Source organism: Littorina saxatilis, linkage group LG15 (genome assembly GCF_037325665.1).
Source record: "Littorina saxatilis isolate snail1 linkage group LG15, US_GU_Lsax_2.0, whole genome shotgun sequence".
NCBI classification, from domain to species: Eukaryota; Metazoa; Mollusca; class Gastropoda; order Littorinimorpha; family Littorinidae; genus Littorina; species Littorina saxatilis.
Genome location: NC_090259.1, coordinates 40,730,570 through 40,750,860, shown reverse-complemented (window position 1 = coordinate 40,750,860; position 20,291 = coordinate 40,730,570). Strand labels below are relative to the sequence as shown.

Genomic DNA, 20,291 nt, shown 5'->3' with positions numbered 1-20,291 from the left:
TCAAACAAGAAATGTCAGCTGTTATCAAACAAGAAATGTCAGGTGTTATCAAACAAGAAATGTCAGCTGTTATCAAACAAGAAATGTCAGGTGTTATCAAACAAGAAATGTCAGGTGTTATCAAACAAGAAATGTCAGGTGTTATCAAACAAGAAATGTCAGGTGTTATCAAACAAGAAATGTCAGGTGTTATCAAACAAGAAATGTCAGGTGTTATCAAACAAGAAATGTCAGGTGTTATCAAACAAGAAATGTCAGGTGTTATCAAACAAGAAATGTCAGGTGTTATCAAACAAGAAATGTCAGGTGTTATCAAACAAGAAATGTCAGGTGTTATCAAACAAGAAATGTCAGCTGTTATCAAACAAGAAATGTCAGGTGTTATCAAACAAGAAATGTCAGGTGTTATCAAACAAGAAATGTCAGGTGTGCAAGCACGATTGTGTAACTTTTGTTTTAGGCCAAAAAAAAATAGGTCTGTTTACGGTAACCCGACCGACCCTAGTTTTTTCGCGCGACCCTAGACTTTTTTTTGGCATTTGGGGAAAAAAAAAAAAAAAAAAAAAAAATCTTGTTTTTTTGGCAAAATAACGTAAAAATATGGTTTTTTGGAAAAAAAAATAAAATAAAAAAATCCCGACCTACCGACCCTATTTTTTTGGCCTATGTTACCGTAAACAGACCTATTTTTTTTTTGGCCTTAAAACAAGATCATACAACATAGGGACGAATATATAAGCACTTTAAATATGGACACGAAACCTAAAGCAACAGCCACGCTGAATCATGAGTCTCCTTGGACGATTCAAATTACAACAACAACAACTAAACACACAAAAAGAGAAAAAAAAGAACAAGAACAAGAACAAGAACAACAACAACAACAACAACAGCAACAGCAGCAGCAGCAGCAATAACAGCGAACAACAAAATAAACATTTACTATAATTTTTTCTAGGGGCGGGGATATAGCTCAGTTGGTAGCGCGCTGGATTTGTATTCAGTTGGCCGCTGTCAGCGCGAGTTCGATCCCAGGTTCGGCGGAAATTTATTTCACAGAGTCAACTTTGTGTGCAGACTCTCTTCGGTGTCCGAACCACCCCCCGTGTATACTACATTGGGTGTGCACGTTAAAGATCCCACGATTGACAAAAGGGTCTTTCCTGGCAAAATTGCTTAGGCACAGTTAATAATTGTCTACCTATACCCGTGTGACTTGGAATAAGGCCGTGAAAAGTAAATATGCGCCGACATGGCTGCAATCTACTGGCCGTATAAAATTTCATCTCACACGGCATCACTGCTGAGCGCCTAGAACTCTACCCACGGAATATGCGCGATATAAGCCTCATTGATTGATTGATTAAAGAAGTTTAAACAATTTTCAGGATGAAAGTCGTGTTTCATTTCATTGCTTGTTATTCTCTCAGGCGCCAGGTGTTTTGTTCCGCAGAACTTTCAATTTATTGCACATGTCGTAAGCATTTAGAGCGCTAAGTCCCCTTTGTTTCTCACATCTAAACAAGCTTGCAATTTCTGTTTTCTTTCCAATAGATGCAGTTACAGAAGTACCAGAAGCTGTGGCTTCTGGAATTGGCGAAGGTGTTCTTAGTAAGTGTGATCCACATTTCTGATTAGTAAGGCCAACAAAAAAAAAAATAGGTCTGTTTACGGTAACCCGACCGACCCTATTTTTTTCGCGCGACCCTAGACTTTTTTTTTGGCATTTGGGGGAAAAAAAAAATCAAAATCTTTTGGTTTTTTTTTGCAAAATAACGTAAAAATATGGTTTTTTGGGGAAAAAAAAAAAAAAAAAAATTCCCGACCTACCGACCCTATTTTTTGGGCCTATGTTACCGTAAACAGACCTATTTTTTTTTGCCTAAGCATAATTAAGCGCACAGTCCTGCCCAAGAACATGAACAAGAACAAATACTTTATTACATAGGTAATTACAAAATGCACTGAATATTCTTTGCACCCCGCAGTTAATGTCTGGAAGGAATTACGGGTTACTGGATTCAGTTGAAATACACGTTTGTTAATGTTTTAATTCTTTCTTTCTTTATTTGGTGTTTAACGTCGTTTTCAACCACGAAGGTTATATCGCGACGAAATGTTTTAATCAATAAGTCAGTTTACTGAAACGTTTTAATGCGAATTTGTAAATTGCAGAAAAGTACATGTATGCATACAGTTTACAAGTGAATCATCTCTGGACTTGAGTTCTTAGAATTGCTTTCGAGTCTGACAATATGCATGATCAAAGCTATGTAACTCTCGTGTCTAAGTTTCTTGCTTCAAAGGTTTTTTTTTACTGCAACATTAGCTTAATACAGATGTAGAGGTTACATGCCGAGTCTCAGTGATTATCAAAAATAATGGTCGAAGTTAGCGGATCATGAAAAATGCGAGCTTCAGCGAGCTTTTTCATGACCGCGAACTGAGACCATTATTTTTGATAATCACTGAGACGAGGTATGTAACCTCTTTATCCCTCCTTTCTTCAGTTATTCAAAGAAAAGAGGAGTTTTTGTGCGAAAGTTTGATCGAATCATATTCACCCAACCAGTCTACCTGCGCAGGCGATCGATTAATGCGCGGTTGTATAGTTCCGTGCAAATCATTCAATTTTGTTAACACTTCTTGTCAGTTTCCATGTTTTGAACTAAAATCAAGTACACAGTTATGTTGTCATTCTGCTGTGGCGGTAAAGGCAGATAGTGTGTGTTCTGTTCATGTTTTGGTATCGCTCAGGAAATGTTCTTTCTTCGAATGTGACTAGCAGACGAAGTTTTACACCCGTGTTCCAACGTTAAAAACTGTATGAAGTTTAGTTTTCTGGGGCAAAATAGTGTATGAAACCGCTGCATGTTCTTTAAGTTGATTAAATGTTTGCAATTGATTGCGTGTGATCTGTTTATAAAATGAAATATTGTTGAAAACTGACCGTCGGATTGCAGTCTTGTCGGTGCAGCCGAAATCTGGAAGGGGAACTACTCGTGTCGCTAGACAAAGTATGAGAGTTACTTTTCCTTGGAATCTTGCTAGCGATAAACGATTGTGCACGGCAGATCTGAATTCAGAAAACAACCAAACTCATGGATTTTACATGGAGATTCATGTGTTCAAGTATGTAGTTGCTGGTTTAAATGCGGTATGGTTGTATTGTTTGCTCCAGAAATGTATATTTTGTACATTAGAGTGTTCTGAACTTTTGAGTCGCAAAAAGTAGATCCACAATGTGTACAGTCTCTACCCATGAGCTATCGAGGATTCAGGCCCGTTGTTGGGTAAGTGATTTTGGTTGTTGGGTAAGTTACCGAAAAATAACTAGCCCTACAAGTTTACAGAGAGAAAGAAGCAGAGGGGGGGATAAATTAGCTTTAATCGTCTTTGTTCTAGCTACCTTGACAATATTATGCACAGTGTTTAGAATCAGTGGTAGACACAACAAGGGATAGACCCTGAAAGCTCATCAGTGTTTGGAATCAGTGGTAGACACAATAAGGGATAGACCCTGAAAGCTCATCAGTGTTTGGAATCAGTGGTAGACAAAATGAGGGATAGACCCTGAAAGCTCATCAGTGTTTGGAATCAGTGGTAGACACAATAAGGGATAGACCCTGAAAGCTCATCAGTGTTTGGAATCAGTGGTAGACAAAATGAGGGATAGACCCTGAAAGCTCATCAGTGTTTGGCACAGTGGTAGACAAAATGAGGGATAGACCCTGAAAGCTCATCAGTGTTTGGAATCAGTGGTAGACAAAATGAGGGATAGACCCTGAAAGCTCATCAGTGTTTGGCACAGTGGTAGACAAAATGAGGGATAGACCCTGAAAGCTCATCAGTGTTTGGCACAGTGGTAGACAAAATAAGGGATAGACCCTGAAAGCTCATCAGTGTTTGGAATCAGTGGTAGACACAATGAGGGATAGACCCTGAAAGCTCATCAGTGTTTGGCACAGTGGTAGACAAAATAAGGGATAGACCCTGAAAGCTCATCAGTGTTTGGAATCTGTGGTAGACAAAATGAGGGATAGACCCTGAAAGCTCATCAGCGTTTGGCACAGTGGTAGACAAAATGAGGGATAGACCCTGAAAGCTCATCAGTGTTTGGAATCAGTGGTAGACACAATGAGCTATGAGGGATAGACCCTGAAAGCTCATCAGTGTTTGGCATAGTGGTAGACAAAATGAGGGATAGACCCTGAAAGCTCATCAGTGTTTGGTACAGTGGTAGACAAAATGAGGGATAGACCCTGAAAGCTCATCAGTGTTTGGCACAGTGGTAGACAAAATGAGGGATAGACCCTGAAAGCTCATCAGTGTTTGGCACAGTGGTAGACAAAATGAGGGATAGACCCTGAAAGCTCATCAGTGTTTGGCACAGTGGTAGACAAAATGAGGGATAGACCCTGAAAGCTCATCAGTGTTTGGCACAGTGGTAGACAAAATGAGGGATAGACCCTGAAAGCTCATCAGTGTTTGGCACAGTGGTAGACAAAATGAGGGATAGACCCTGAAAGCTCATCAGTGTTTGGCACAGTGGTAGACAAAATAAGGGATAGACCCTGAAAGCTCATCAGTGTTTGGTACAGTGGTAGACAAAATGAGGGATAGACCCTGAAAGCTCATCAGTGTTTGGCACAGTGGTAGACAAAATGAGGGATAGACCCTGAAAGCTCATCAGTGTTTGGCACAGTGGTAGACAAAATGAGGGATAGACCCTGAAAGCTCATCAGTGTTTGGCACAGTGGTAGACAAAATGAGGGATAGACCCTGAAAGCTCATTAGTGTTTGGCACAGTGGTAGACAAAATGAGGGATAGACCCTGAAAGCTCATCAGTGTTTGGCACAGTGGTAGACAAAATGAGGGATAGACCCTGAAAGCTCATCAGTGTTTGGCACAGTGGTAGACAAAATGAGGGATAGACCCTGAAAGCTCATCAGTGTTTGGCACAGTGGTAGACAAAATGAGGGATAGACCCTGAAAGCTCATCAGTGTTTGGCACAGTGGTAGACAAAATAAGGGATAGACCCTGAAAGCTCATCAGTGTTTGGAATCAGTGGTAGACAAAATGAGGGATAGACCCTGAAAGCTCATCAGTGTTTGGAATCAGTGGTAGACAAAATGAGGGATAGACCCTGAAAGCTCATCAGTGTTTGGCACAGTGGTAGACAAAATGAGGGATAGATATGATTAAAGTAAAAATTGAGTAGACGAGCAAATGAAATAAGTTTGAGTTTTAATGATTTTTTTTATTTTTCTTCTTCTTTCCAGCACAGCCTACAAATCCTGCGGTAAGTAGGATTGTCTGAACAGACTGGCAAGCTAACTTACCAACCCGCAAACACGCACGCACCCAAACACACACACACACACCCACACACACACACACACACACACACACACACACACAACGCACACATACACGCGCACACACGCACACACACACACACACACACACACACAAACATACACAAACACACAAGCTCACACTCAAACACGCACGCACTCACCTTCCTCCCTCTACACACACAAAATGAAACAAAATAAATCAAGGTAAGAAAGTAACTTTATTGATTAAACCCTGGATTTTTTTTGAGCCGTGTGACGTTAACCGTTAGAGTTTGACTAAAATCACGGGCTGAGACTACAAACGAGTGCATGTTTTTGCGCATTCAATGTAACAAACAAAAGGAATTGTTACAAAAATAGATTGATTTATGTATTTAATTTTATTTATTTATTATTATTTTTTTAATTTTTTTTGCAGTACACGGTGGGTGGTCAGGCTGGACAGAGCAGTCACGCACGGGGTGCAGCAGGCAATGCGGAACCGGAAGCCAGATCATCACCAAGACGCGCACGTGCACCAACCCGCGTCCTTCCAATGGCGGCAGGCAGTGTTCCGGTCAGACTTCCATGCGGGTCTCTGCCAGCTGTAACACCCAGCGCTGCCCCGGTCAGTGCATTTCCTGTATAATCTGTCTGTCTGCCTTTCTGTCTGTCTGTCTGTCTGTCTGCCTGTCTGTCTGTCTGTCTTTCTGCCTGTCTGTCTGCCTGCCTGTCTGTCTGTCTGTCTGTCTGTCTGTCTGTCTGCCTTTCTGTCTGTCTGTCTGTCTGTCTGCATTCTTCCAAAGAAAGCTGAACCTGAAAAGGTCCATTCTGGTTTTTTTTGCTGAGAACTACCCGGGTTCCGAGCTGGGAAGCTCATACCAGGCAGTCTCTTGGGATTAAATGGAACAATGGTATGCTCTTTTCGTGTAAGACAATCTTTATCTGATTCCCATGGAACTTTCTGTGAAGGGTGAAAACACATTAATTTAGAAGTATTATCAGCTGCTCTTAATTGTTGGCGCAACAACATTGAAATTCAGAATGTGAGCTTTGCTAACAAAATCCGAAATTGCACTTAATTTCAGAAAGAAATTAGAGATATGATTACGTATTGGGCAAAATTGCGAGAAAACCAACGCCATAAGCAGTTAAGGGAGGTCACCCTTTACTCTGTGTGACTGTACCGTTAAGCCCTGCATGTACAGCAAAGTCACGTGATCATTTCCAGTGAACGGTGGATGGTCGGCATGGACCCAGCAGTCCCGTACAGCTTGCACCAAGTCATGCGGAACCGGAAGCCAGATCATCACCAACGTGCGCACGTGCACCAACCCATCCCCTGCCTATGGCGGCCGTTCTTGTTACGGTTCGAGCAGAACGCAGCAGACCCTCCGCTGCAACACCCAGCTGTGTCCCGGTAAGTAAAGTATGGAAGGCCAAAAGTGGCTGTACACCGGTAAATCTCAAATATAGGAAAGGTGTTAAAGCTCTCAGTTATTGTTGATGTTGAACTTGGTGGTGTTGTTCAGTGATGAACATTAAGCAAAGCTGAACCCAAAATGTCCGGTACTTTACTGGTAACAATCTAAAAAAAAAAAAGTGACTCTGTATTGGTACTTTCTACCAGGAGGCTTTATATCGCAAAAGTGGGGATTGGCTTAGGATTCCACTAAACGCCGAACCTTTTTTCACATAGTTAAAAAAAAATTGATGTCATATTTACAGATCTGTCGAACATTATTCAGTATAGGAATAGGATGACACTATAGATAGCTTGAAAAGTCTTAGCAATACCCCCGCACGTGCTGTGTTTGATTGTTTCGTCTAAACTCTAGTTTAAGGTGAGGAAGACATTACTCATGTAGTTGCTTTTTTTGAAATAATGACAAATGATTGATATCAGAGTTGCTTCCCTCATGCTTTCGCCTGTGTTATTTTATCTGCATGAAGCCATTGTTCGCGTAATGATATCTCCTCGAACATTGTATCTCTTTTGAAGCCTGAGATTTCAGTTTGGAAGAGAGCGTCAAGAAGAGACCTCTCAGTTAGTTTATTCGGTTTCAGTATTCATTTCTTCTTCTTCTTCGTTCATGGGCTGAAACTCCCAGGTTCACTCATGTTTTCGCACGAGTGGGTTCAGTTTGCGTGTATGGCCGTTTTTATCCCGCCATTTGGGGAGCCATACGCCGCTTTCGGGGAAAGCATGCTGGGTATTTTCGTGTTTCTATAACCCAGCTCACTCTAACATGGATTACAGGATCTTTTCCGTACGCACTTGGTCTTGTGCTTGCGTGTACACACGAAGGGAGATAAGGCACTAGCAGGTCTGCACATAAGTTGACCGTCCTGGGAGATCGGAAAAATCTCCACCCTTACCCAACCACGCGGCCGCGGCCAGGATTTGAAGCCACGACCTTCCGTCTAAAAAAAAAAAAAAAAAAAAGAAGAAAAAAAAAGAGGGTCAAGAAGAGACCTGTGGGTTAGTTTAGTCGGTTACAGTATTCATTAAAATGCCACCATCGACTGGTATACGAGCACGACATCCGTTGTCGATAACAACACTAAATTTAGCTCTGCACATGAGCTTTTACTTTAATAAGGTTTTGTTCCCTGGAGTCGAATGTTCGGCTTTAAGCATCGCCCGGTGATGTCATGTGGTCATTTTCAGTTAACGGTGGATGGTCGAACTATGCCGAGCGGTCCCGTACACCTTGCACCAAGTCATGCGGAACCGGAAGCCAGATCGCCACCAGTGTGCGCAGTTGCACCAACCCCGCTCCTGCCCATGGCGGCCGTTCCTGTTCCGGTTCGGGCAGTAAGCAGGATACCCTCAGCTGCAACACCCATCCTTGTCCTAGTGAGTAATCTATGGAAGGCCAAAACTGACACATCACCGGTAACATTTAAAAAAAAGAAGTTAAAGCTCTCAATTATTGTTGGTGTTCAACTTGTTATTTTGCTGACTGGGTGTCTTTCACTGAAGTTGAAAGGGTGTAAGCTGTTTGTAACACTTTGATTACTGACAACAGTGTGTGGGACCGCAACACGGTGGCCTAGTGGTAAGGCGTCCGCCCAGTGAGCGGGAGGTCGTGGGTTCGAACCCCGGCCGGGTCATACCTAAGACTTTAAAATTGGCAATCTAGTGGCTGCTCCGCCTGGCGTCTGGCATTATGGGGTTAGTGCTAGGACTGGTTGGTCCGGTGTCAGAATAATGTGACTGGGTGAGACATGAAGCCTGTGCTGCGACTTCTGTCTTGTGTCACAGTGTGGCGCACGTTAAATGTCAAAGCAGCTCTGCCCTGATATCACCCTTCGTGGTGACTGGGCGTCAAGCAAACAAACAAACAAACAAACAAACAAACAAACAAACAAACAAACAAACAAACAAACAGTGTGAGGTGGCAGCTCATGGTCGATGCCTGCTGATTTTTGAGTAACTTTGTTTGCTGCATGACCTTCATTTCGACATTTGGATGAAGTGTTGAAGTGACTGTAGGCTAACCATAACATTTCATGACCGGTCCCTAACTTTTTTTTAGGGACTGTACTCTGCCAATTGCTTGAAGCCATTCCTTCAGTCCGATGATGTTGAAATGAGACACTGCAACACTCTGAACCACTTACTAGGGAGAAGCAACATCTTGTAGCCATCAAACTGCCCTTGCTTAATCCAAGTCGCTCCCTTTTCACGATAGGGGCATGCTGTTTCATTGCATTATTTTGTCAGTGTGTCATTTTACAAACACAAATTTGTGAGCTCAGTTTGTAACTGGAACCCTGTTGTAGCACGTGCATTACTGGTTTTTGGCTTGGCATGTCTTGCACCGATTTCATAGGACTTTGAAAACTGACCCCTTTCTAAAGAAAACATCACTTTTCCGCTTTTTTAGCATGACACAGTAACACTGCCTGCCAAAATGTTTCCTAGAGCAAGACTCACTGCCCTTTTGTTAACTCAAAAAGTGACGTTTCAATCAAATTGTCAAACCCTTATTTTTTGGCGAATATTTTCTAGATTGGGAACATTTCATGACCGGTCCCTAACTTTTTTTTAAAGAGTATGCATATGATTTTATCGTTATTTGAAAACTTGAACAACTCAGGTATGCACCGTCATTAGTGTGTGTACGTTCTTGCAAACGAACTTTTGTACGGAAAGTTTCTTCGAGTACATCGTTGCTGTGGAAACGGGTGTAAATGGCGGCCATGAATATGGATATACGAGGAGTGTTATAACTTGAGTTTTGGGTGTCAATGTGTTTAGCACTGACCAGTGAAGTCACGCGATCATTTTCAGTTAACGGTGGATGGACGGACTATGCCGAGCAGTCCCGTACAGCTTGCACCAAGTCATGCGGAACCGGAAGCCAGATCGCCACCAGTGTGCGCAGTTGCACCAACCCAGCTCCTGCCCATGGCGGCCGTTCCTGTTCCGGTTCGGGCAGTAAGCAGGATACCGTCAGCTGCAACACCCATCCTTGTCCCAGTGAGTAATCTATGAAAGGCCAAAACTGACTCTTCACCGGGAAAATTAAAAAAAAATGTGTCAAAGTTCGCAATCATTGTTGATGTTGAACTTGTTGATGTTGTTCAATGATGAATTTTAAGCAAAGTTAAACCAAAAATTACAAATTACTAACGCAATTTCCTTAAAAAATACTATTGTTAGTCTGAAAAATCGATTCATCCAAAACGCCACACTCTGCACAGAGCGCATGAAGGCTGTTGATTGTTTGTGTGTCTCCAAGTGGAGGGCTGGCCTTGCCCCATGTAGATGTCTAGCCAGTTAAAACACGAAGAACTGTGCATTTATGGCACTTAGCACGTAACATATTATTTTATTTGTATTTGAAGAGTTGAACAACACATGTATATGCACCATCGTAAACAAAACCCCCATCAATATCAAATGTCACACACAAAATGGGGCGAAAATGGGGAGAAATGTCACCAGGAAAATGGAGCGAAGTGGGGCAAAAATGGGGCGAAGTGACTCTGGGGCGATATAGCTTGGGGCAAAAGGGAATTGGAAATGGGGCGAAATGAAAATGGAGCGAAATGGATGGCTACCATCATGGTTCAAGTGTGTGTATGTTCTTGCAAACGAGATTTCTACGGAACCTTTCGTCGAGAACACCGTTGCTGTGGAAACGGGAGTAAGTTACGGCCATGTTGGATATAAGAGGAATGTTGTAACTTGCCGATCTTTTGAGTTTCGGGTGTCAATGGGTTAAGCACTGAATAGTGAAGTCACGTGATCGTTTTCAGTTAACGGTGGATGGACGGACTTTGCCGAGCAGTCCCGTACAGCTTGCACCAAGTCATGCGGAAACGGAAGCCAGATCGCCACCAGTGTGCGCACGTGCACCAGCCCAGCTCCTGCCCATGGCGGCCGTTCCTGTTCCGGTTCGAGCAGTAAACAGGATACCCTCAGCTGCAACACCCATCCTTGTCCCAGTGAGTAAACTATGGAAGGCCAAAACTGACTCTACACCGGTAAATATTAAATAAAAAAGGGTGTAAGCTCTCAAATATTGTTGATGTTGAACTTGTTGGTGTTGTTCAATTATGAATGTCAAGCAAAGCTAAAGCAAAAATGTCTTGTACTTTACTGGTAACAATCTCATAGTACGGAAACTGATATCGGCAACGGCCGGGTCAAACAAACGGGTGGATATTTGGCGTGACCGATTGTTATTTATACAATGTTATAACAGCGTTTCATACCCGCTGTGACTGTTGCATTTGTTTTGTTTGTCATATTTTTAATTTCTTTTAACAAAATGACAAGTTTCGGTGTCAGTAATGATATCCACTTGCATGTTATACAACTTACTTAACTCTTTCAACACACCCAATTTTGACACATTTCCAAAAAATATCATTAAATATCTGATGCACTTACATGTGAACCATCACAGATACTGTCAGGCTTTTACACACAGTACAAACACCCTTTAATTTAAACACTCACCGCTTGAGAACATCTTAGGTGCCCTCCGTAAAGAGCGAGCAATTTTCAAAGAATTTATTTTTGTGTGGTTTATCTTACCCCTGAGCCATCGTGAACCCATGTGATCCAGTTTCCTTTTTTTTCACAATGTAGTCGTCAGTTTGTGATTCCCAATGCGACTCGCTGTAAGCTTATCTGCAATAGCACGTTATTGTGTACCTCTGAATCTAAAGGCACCAAACGGCTGTGATTCACACGAACTCTAGCGATGGCTTTTGACTGTGCAGAGGAACTGGCGATAGGCATTACAGTCGTCTGCTACGAGAGCCACGACCTTGCGTGACCCTGCATCCGGGCTTTTCTTTTTTCAAACTTTCAAAACTTCGAATTGTACTGATCTTGTCTTGCTGAAAAAAGAATTCTTTTATGATTTAAGAATGTTTGTGTAACAAGCTGTCAATTTATTATTTAGATTTTAAAAGTTAGATCTAGCGCCAAAACGCACCGTCCGATTTTGTTATCAGACAATCCGCAAAATTAATTCTTTGAAAATTGCTCGCTCTTTACGTAGGGCACTTAGGATGTTCAGAAGCGGTGAATGTGTAAATGACGGGGTGTTTGTACTGTGTGTAAAACCCTGACAGTATCTGTGATGGTTTACGGGAGGCGTACTGTGCCTTTAACGCCATTTCCTTAAAAAACAAACAAACTATCATTAGCCTGCAACATCAATTTATCAAAAACGTCCCACTCTGCACATAAAGCACACAGGCTGTTAATTATGTGTGTGTCTCCAAGTGGAGGGGTGGCCTTACCGCATGTCGATGCCTAGCCCGTTTAAACAAGAAACACTTTGCATTTGATGCACGTAGCACTAAAAATAATTAAGAATTTATTTTTAATTTGAAGATTTGAACAACTCATGTATGCATCATGTGTGTCTGTTCTTGCGAACGAGATTCCTACGAAAAGTTTGGTCGAGTACACCGTTGCTGTGGAAACGGGTGTAAATGACGGCCATGTTTGATATATGAGGAGGGTTGCAACTTGCTAATCTCTTGAGTTTTGTGTGTCAATGTGCTTAGCACTGACCAGTCAAGTCACGCGATCGTTTTCAGTTAACGGTGGATGGACGGACTATGCCGAGCAGTCCCGTACAGCTTGCACCAAGTCATGCGGAACCGGAAGCCAGATCGCCACCAGTGTGCGCACGTGCACCAATCCAGCTCCTGCCCATGGCGGCCGTTCCTGTTCCGGTTCGAGCAGTAAGCAGGATACCGTCAGCTGCAACACCCATCCTTGTCCCAGTGAGTAATCTATGGAAGGCCAAAACTGATTCTTCATCGGTAAAATAAAAAAAGGCTTTAAAGTTCTGAAAAATAGTTGATGTTAACGCCACCCTTCGTCTCCCGTAAAACGATTGTTATATTTACAATATGTGAACGGCGTTTCCGTGACTGTTGTTTTCTTTGTCCTATTTTAAATTCTTGTTACAAAATAACCGGTTTCGGTGACAGCAATGATTTCCACTTGAATGTTGTACAAACGCCATTTCCTTTAAGTTTTTTGTTTGTTTGTTTGCTTAACGCCCAGCCGACCACTTGACGAAGGGCCATATCAGGGCGGTGCTGCTTTGACATATAACGTGCGCCACACACAAGACAGAAGTCGCAGCACAGGCTTCATGTCTCACCCAGTCACATTATTCTGACACCGGACCAACTAGCACTAACCCCATAATGCCAGACGCCAGGCGGATCAGCCACTAGATTGCCAATTGTAAAGTCTTAGGTATGACCCGGCCGGGGCTCGAACCCACGACCTCCCGATCACGGGGCGGACGCCTTACCACTAGGCCACCGTGCCGGTCTTCCTTTCTTTTAAGTTAAAACGATACTATCGTTAGTCTGAAAAATCGATTCATCCAAAACGTCACACTCTGCACAGAACGCATGCAGGCTGTTGATTCTTTGTGTGTCTCCAAGTGAAGGGCTGGCCTTGCCCCATGTAGATGCCTAGCCAGTTTAAGCATAGAAGAACTGTGCATTTAATATAAATTGCCTCCATCAAATGTTATTTGTGAACAATTCAGATTTTTTTCTCTCTATTTTAAAGCAATGCAATCAACATACTTAGGTAGACAACGTGTGAAAAGACCTGTTTACATGATTTATTTTCCTTTTCGGAGGATATTAATATACAATTTACTGTTTAAAAAAAAGGCTTCAAATTGTCTCCCTTGAACAAACACTTTTGCATACAATTTGTTTTCACTTAGTGGTATATTTAAGGCTGTATCAAGGAAAAATAGACCCCCCAAAATATTGAAAAAAGTCTTAGATGTATTTACCTTTTAATAAAAAGAAAAATTGTGTTTTATTTTATCTTATAAGTGATAAATATAAGAGGAGTGTTGTAACTCGCCGATCTCTTGAGTTTCGGGTGTCAATGGGTTAAGCACTGAACAGTGAAGTCACGTGATCGTTTTCAGTTAACGGTGGATGGACGGACTATGCCGAGCAGTCCCGTACAGCTTGCACCAAGTCATGCGGAAACGGAAGCCAGATCGCCACCAGTGTGCGCACGTGCACCAGCCCAGCTCCTGCCTATGGGGGCACTTCCTGTTCCGGTTCGAGCAGTAAACAGGATACCCTCAGCTGCAACACCCATCCTTGTCCCAGTAAGTGACTATGGAAGGCCAAAACTGACTCTTCACCGGTAAAAATAAAAGGTGTCAAAGTTCTCAGTTATTGTTGATGTTCAACATGTTGGTGTTGTTCAATGATGAATGTTAAGCAAAGCAAAAGCAAAAGTGTCTGGTACTTTCCTTGTAAATATCTCAAAGTTTGAAGACTTGAACAACTGATGTATGCACCCTCGACTGTGTGTATGTTCTTGCAAACGACATTCCTACGGAAAGTTTCGTTGAGTACACCGTTGCTGTGGAAACGGGTGGAAACTACGGCCATGTTGGATATAAGACAGGGGTTGTAGCTTGCTAATCTCTTGAGTTTCGGGTGTCAATGTGTTCAGCACTGAACAGTGAAGTCACGTGATCGTTTTCAGTTAACGGTGGATGGACGGACTTTGCCGAGCAGTCCCGTACAGCTTGCAGCAAGTCATGTGGAACCGGAAACGAGATCGCCACTCATGTGCGCACGTGCACCAACCCCGCTCCTGCCCATGGCGGCACTTCCTGTTCCGGTTCGAGCAGTATGCAGACCACCCACAGCTGCAACACCCATCCTTGTCCCAGTAAGTAAACTATGGAAAGCAAATAGTGACTCCATTCCAGTAAAATATAAATGTGTGTGTGTATGTGTATGTGTGCAGAGCAATTCCAGGAAAACTACCGGACAGATCTTTATAAACATTGGTTTGTGCAAAATATGTCTCATGTTGACATACTTCGCCGAAACAAGCTCTACCTGTCTCGGTTAACGGGTTTTGGCTAACCAGGTGTTTGTAGTTTCGACGACGACTGATCCTAGATTTTCAGTGTCGATCTTTTAGTTTTAGAGCGACACATCACCTAAATAGTTTGACCTCGCTTGACGCGACATGTTTGTTTCTGTGTTTTCAGTCGACGGAGTCTGGACGGACTGGAGCGACTGGGACAGCACCACTAAGTGCACGGTGCTGTGCGGAAGTGGAGAGAAGGACCAGACACGTGACCGCTCCTGCACCAATCCTGCCCCTCGCTATGGCGGCCGCGCATGCGCAGGAGAGGATCGACAGAACCAAACTGTTGCCTGCAATACTGACGACTGTGGAGGTATGATAAGGCTGTCAAACTGTCTGCCTGTCTGTATGTCTCTTCTCAACTAAGATTACACCCCCCTCCCGGCAAACAAAAATAAGAAGAAGAAGAAGAAGAAGAAGAAGAAGAAGAAGAAGAAGAAGAAGAAGAAGAAGAAGAAGAAGGAAAAAAAAAGTAAAAACCTCCAGAAGTCTGAAAATAAATCAAGTCTTTAAAAGCAGAAAGTTGAAGATGGAAATAAACGTACAGAGAATACAACCAGAAAATCAGGAGAGCAAGATCTTAAAAAAGTGGTGGGGTGAGGTGTCGTTCAATCGATTTTTTAAAGGTGCATTTCACTGTACAATGGAAACCCCCTTTTAAGACCCCCGAAATTAAGACCCCCGAAGTTAAGACCCCCGAAGTTAAGACCCCCGAATTTAAGACCCCCGAAGTTAAGACCCCCGAAGTTAAGACCCCCTCCTTTTTAAGACCCTCCTTTCTCAGATTTCTGTTCATAACCTCTGTACACTTACCTCCATTTTAAGACGCCCTCACTTTTAAGACCTGATTTTGTCAACATTTGGAGGTCTTAAGATAGGGTTCCACTGTTTGTTCTTTTCAGACCGGTGCCCTGTGGGCGCGGACACGTACATCGAGGCTGGGGATCAGCACTACTACTACCGCTGTCAGCAGGGTCAGAACAACAGTGTCAGCACCAAGGCTCTGCTCATGAAGTGAGTCTGTGTGTGTGTGTGTGTGTGTGTGTGTGTGTGTGTGTGTGTGTGTGTGTGTGTGTGTGTGTATGTGTGTGTATATGTGTGTGCGTGCGCGTGTGTGTGTGTGTGTGTTTTTGTGTGTGTGTGTGTGTGTGTGTATGTGTGTGCCTGTGTGTGTGTGTGTGTGACAGAGAGGCAGAGTGACACAGAGAGGCAAGAGAGGCAGAGAGACAGAGACAAAGAGAGGGAATTCTTTTTACTTACCTCTTGCACCAATGTAGAAGTATATTTCAAGTGATTACAGGCAATAACACCCTTCATCAACAAAGTAATCGAGCCATCTACATACACTACAAGAAACATTTTTATCTTTGCAAAAAAGCAAACAAACAAGAAAGTTTAACTTTTAAGAACGTTTAATTCAGGACAAAACAACAGATTCACAAGAGCCTCCACCTCACAGCCTTAAAAGTGGAGAAACAAGAGACATGACTGACACTAATACAGAAAGGTTGCTGTGATTTATATTAGACAGAAAAAAATAAAGAAATCTTACTTATATTAGACAGAAACAAATAAAGAAATGTTGCTGTGACTTATCCTAGACAGAACCAAACAAAGAAATGTTGCTGTGACTTATCTTAGACAGAACCAAACAAAGAAATGTTGCTGTGACTTATCTTAGACAGAACCATACAAAGAAATGTTGCTGTGACTTATCTTAGACAGAACCAAACAAAGAAATGTTGCTGTGACTTATCTCAGACAGAACCAAACAAAGAAATGTTGCTGTGACTTATCTTAGACAGAACCAAACAAAGAAATGTTGCTGTGACTTATATTAGACAGAAACAAATAAAAAAATGTTGCTGTGACTTATCTTAGACAGAACCATACACAGAAATGTTGCTGTGACTTATCTTAGACAGAACCATACACAGAAATGTTGCTGTGACTTATCTTAGACAGAACCATACACAGAAATGTTGCTGTGACTTATCTTAGACAGAACCAAAATAACAAAGAAATGTTATTGTGACTTATCTTAGACAGAACCAAACACAGAAATGTTGCTGTGACTTATCTAAGACAGAACCAAACAAAGAAATGTTGCTGTGACTTATCTTAGACAGAACCAAACAAAGAAATGTTGCTGTGACTTATCTTAGACAGAACCAAACAAAGAAATGTTGCTGTGACTTATCTTAGACAGAACCATACAAAGAAATGTTGCTGTGACTTATCTTAGACAGAACTAAACAAAGAAATGTTTCTGTGACTTATCGTAGACAGAAATACATACAGAAATGTTTGCTGTGACTTATCTTAGACAGAACCAAGCAAAGAAATGTTGCTGTGACTTATCTTAGACAGAACCAAAACAACAAAGAAATGTTGCTGTGACTTATCTTAGACAGAACCAAAATAACAAAGAAATGTTGCTGTGACTTATCTTAGACAGAACCAAAATCACAAAGAAATGGTGCTGTGACTTATCTTAGACAGAACCAAACAAAGAAATGTTGCTGTGATGTATGTTAGACAGAACCTAACAAAGAAATGTTGCTGTGACTTATCCTAAAATGTTCCCAAGATGGTGATGAACTTTATTTTCTCCTAGATGCCCCAAGAAGACGGTTTGGAGCCAAGACACCAAGAACTGCATCCACAGACCCGACGACTCCACCCCCGCCCCCGCCCCCGCTGCATCTTGCACAGAGGGCGCCACCCGAGCTGACCCCACTGATGACTGCACGTGAGTGTCATAATCACTTCCGGGTCATATCTAAATGGATGCTGGAATGGGTTTGCAAAGTTCCTCCTTTGTTCATTTGAAAGAAAAAGAAAATAATAAGAACACATTCACGAAGAGTTGAAGTGCTGGAAATCAGCTGATGAAGAACAATCGAAATTTTTAAATAACAAATACTGTTATCTTTTTAATGCATTTATATTGGCCCCAAAAAACAAACAAACAAACAAACAAACACCAGTTGTTATGTATTAGTGTGCCGTAGTGGCACAGTGGTTTGACCGCTTAATTAGCTCTCATTTTGGAGGTGGTGGGTTTGATCCACATTTTTCGAGCGCTCTCCAGTCCCCCCTGCAGGAAATGGGTACCTGATCCTCTTACGGGGAGGGGAAGGCAAAGGCGACAAGGGAGAGGAGTGGGCACCGCCCTCATAAAGCTAGCCCGAGATTTTTTGGGGGGTTTGTTTTGACCTCAGTTGCATGCAGGCTGCTTCAACCTTTTTATTTTCTTCCCCCCCCCCTTTTTTTTTTGGCGGGAAGCATCCTTCTTCATTGGTCTTTTTTAACTGACATTTCTTCATAAAATAGAAATATATATCATTAATATTTTCTACACAAGATCTACTTTAAACAACTTTTCTGTAACTCAGTTCCCTCTCAAAAATGCACGAGAGTTACTGTAGTTAAACATTTTGCTCCCCGGCGACCTAACGCATCCGTGTTTTCTCAACTTTCTCAGTGGACGTTTTTTCGGAAAGAACTGAGGCGAGGCGAGGCGAGATCTAAACACGTGCGATAGCTTCACAATGAACAATTTCCTCCGACGTTGGATTGTCCTTTTGAGAATTGTTTTTCTTGCAGCGTTCTATTGCTCATATTCTTATATGTGACCCTCCACCACGGAATGAGTCGCATGTCACCTTTGCATGATTTTCATATTTTTACATTTTCCTAAAGAGTTTTTTTACGGTCTATCCAGTGGTGAAAACCGTTTTAGAAAAGAGCGAAAACTGTTTGAGTTATAAGCCTGTGACTAAGGTGACCCTCACACTGTTACCAGACACTCCCCGGACCTATATTAAGCCTAGCGCAGAACCGCGCGAGGTGATATGCGACTCATTTCGTGGTGGAGGGTCACATAATGCTATATGACCTTAGAGTCAGACAATAGACGAATTTCGGGTTCGAGAAAAGTTGCTTTCCCCTGTTTTTCCTGGCTTTTTCATTGAAACACTGAGGCAAGCCACTCGAGACATTGTAGGCTTGCCTCAGTGCTTGTGTGGATACAAGGGAAAGCAGCTCATAAACTAGATCCCTGCGCCTTGAGTCCGAGTCTGGAGATACGCGCGCGATATATAAGACTTCATATAACATAACATAACTCTTCCACTCCCCATAAAAGCTTGAAAAAGTCATTTCTGAACATCATCTATTTCACACTGACCTACTGATGTCTGACATATTCTCTTCGCCAGATACTACTTCCAGTGCATCGGCGGAAGTGAGACTAGACGCCCATGCGCAGCGGGCACCAAGTTCGACAACTCGCTTGGACTCTGCAACATTGCCTCCATTGTTAACTGTGCATCCGGCTAGTGATCAACGCTTAATGGACAACGACCGCGCGTTTAACGGACCAAGAACTGAATTATCAAGTGTGACTATCCATCATCCAAATAGGCTTGAATTGCCCATTATATGTGGATAACAAAACGAACGAAACCTGTGTAACATTTCGTAATATCGATTATTTATTTTGGATTTTTTCTGATTTTTTTCTTTTCTTTTCAAGAGGACAGACTGCCCTCACTTAAACATCATTTGTGGGTGTCGCTATCTTTCTTCTGATCTGAAAGCTTAAGGGTTCGAGAGAAGGAAAAGAACTGATTTCTTCTTGATAAGGGAAATAAAAGAAATGAAATGTTAATTTTGATTTTAATTTTGCGTGCTGTTGTGGATGGCTGTAATTTATTTTGTAAAAAAATGTCCTTCAGATTTGTTCTCAGATTTATACGTTAAGAATAAACAACAAAACATCTCATAGAAGTAAAAGAGAAAACAGGGGGAAAACTTAAAACAGAACAGAAAAATGAAAGAGATCAAATAAACACAACAAACACACACATATATAAACATCGATCAAAGAAAACAATCTCCTTAAAAACAACAACAACAACAACAACAACAACAACATAAAAAACAACCTTCTAACCAACACTTACCACTTCACGCACATGAATACACACACACACACACACACACACACACACACACACACACACACACACACACACACACACACACGCGCGCGCATAAACACACAAACACGCACACGCATATACACACAAACACACACGCATATACACACACGCACACGCATATAAATACGCACACGCATATACACAAACACACCATGTAAACTATCACATATCTGCCTCATAGTTTACTTTGAATACGAGCATCTCTCCACTCAGACACATACCACACGATAACTAACAATGCAAATTATGTCATGTATACTTTACATTCTGATAAAGAAACATACGTCAGTCGCACAACACTTATGCTGTCCATGTATACTTTACATTCTGATAAAGAAACATACGTCACTCGCACAACACTTATTATGTCATGTACACTTTACATTCTGATAAAGAAACATACGTCACTCGCACAACACTTATGATGTCATGTATACTTTACATTCTGATAAAGAAACATACGTCACTCGCACAACACTTATAATGTCATGTATACTTTACATTCTGATAAAGAAACATACGT

General features: G+C 42.0%; 1 protein-coding gene across 1 annotated transcript in view; it reads left to right on the top strand.

Moving 5' to 3' along the window:
- The window catches only part of LOC138948329 (SCO-spondin-like), an 82,443-nt gene extending 63,009 nt beyond the window's left edge, over window positions 1-19,434 (top strand). Inside the window, exons 28-41 of the mRNA XM_070319839.1 lie at window positions 1,555-1,611; window positions 5,285-5,304; window positions 5,781-5,969; window positions 6,573-6,761; window positions 8,013-8,201; window positions 9,642-9,830; window positions 10,613-10,801; window positions 12,416-12,604; window positions 13,789-13,977; window positions 14,364-14,552; window positions 14,881-15,072; window positions 15,662-15,773; window positions 17,377-17,511; window positions 18,983-19,434. Coding sequence (XP_070175940.1) covers window positions 1,555-1,611; window positions 5,285-5,304; window positions 5,781-5,969; window positions 6,573-6,761; window positions 8,013-8,201; window positions 9,642-9,830; window positions 10,613-10,801; window positions 12,416-12,604; window positions 13,789-13,977; window positions 14,364-14,552; window positions 14,881-15,072; window positions 15,662-15,773; window positions 17,377-17,511; window positions 18,983-19,103 — 2,149 coding nt within the window. The 3' untranslated portion in view covers window positions 19,104-19,434. The remainder of the gene's footprint in view (window positions 1-1,554; window positions 1,612-5,284; window positions 5,305-5,780; window positions 5,970-6,572; window positions 6,762-8,012; window positions 8,202-9,641; window positions 9,831-10,612; window positions 10,802-12,415; window positions 12,605-13,788; window positions 13,978-14,363; window positions 14,553-14,880; window positions 15,073-15,661; window positions 15,774-17,376; window positions 17,512-18,982) is intronic.
- Window positions 19,435-20,291: the final 857 nt, after the last annotated feature.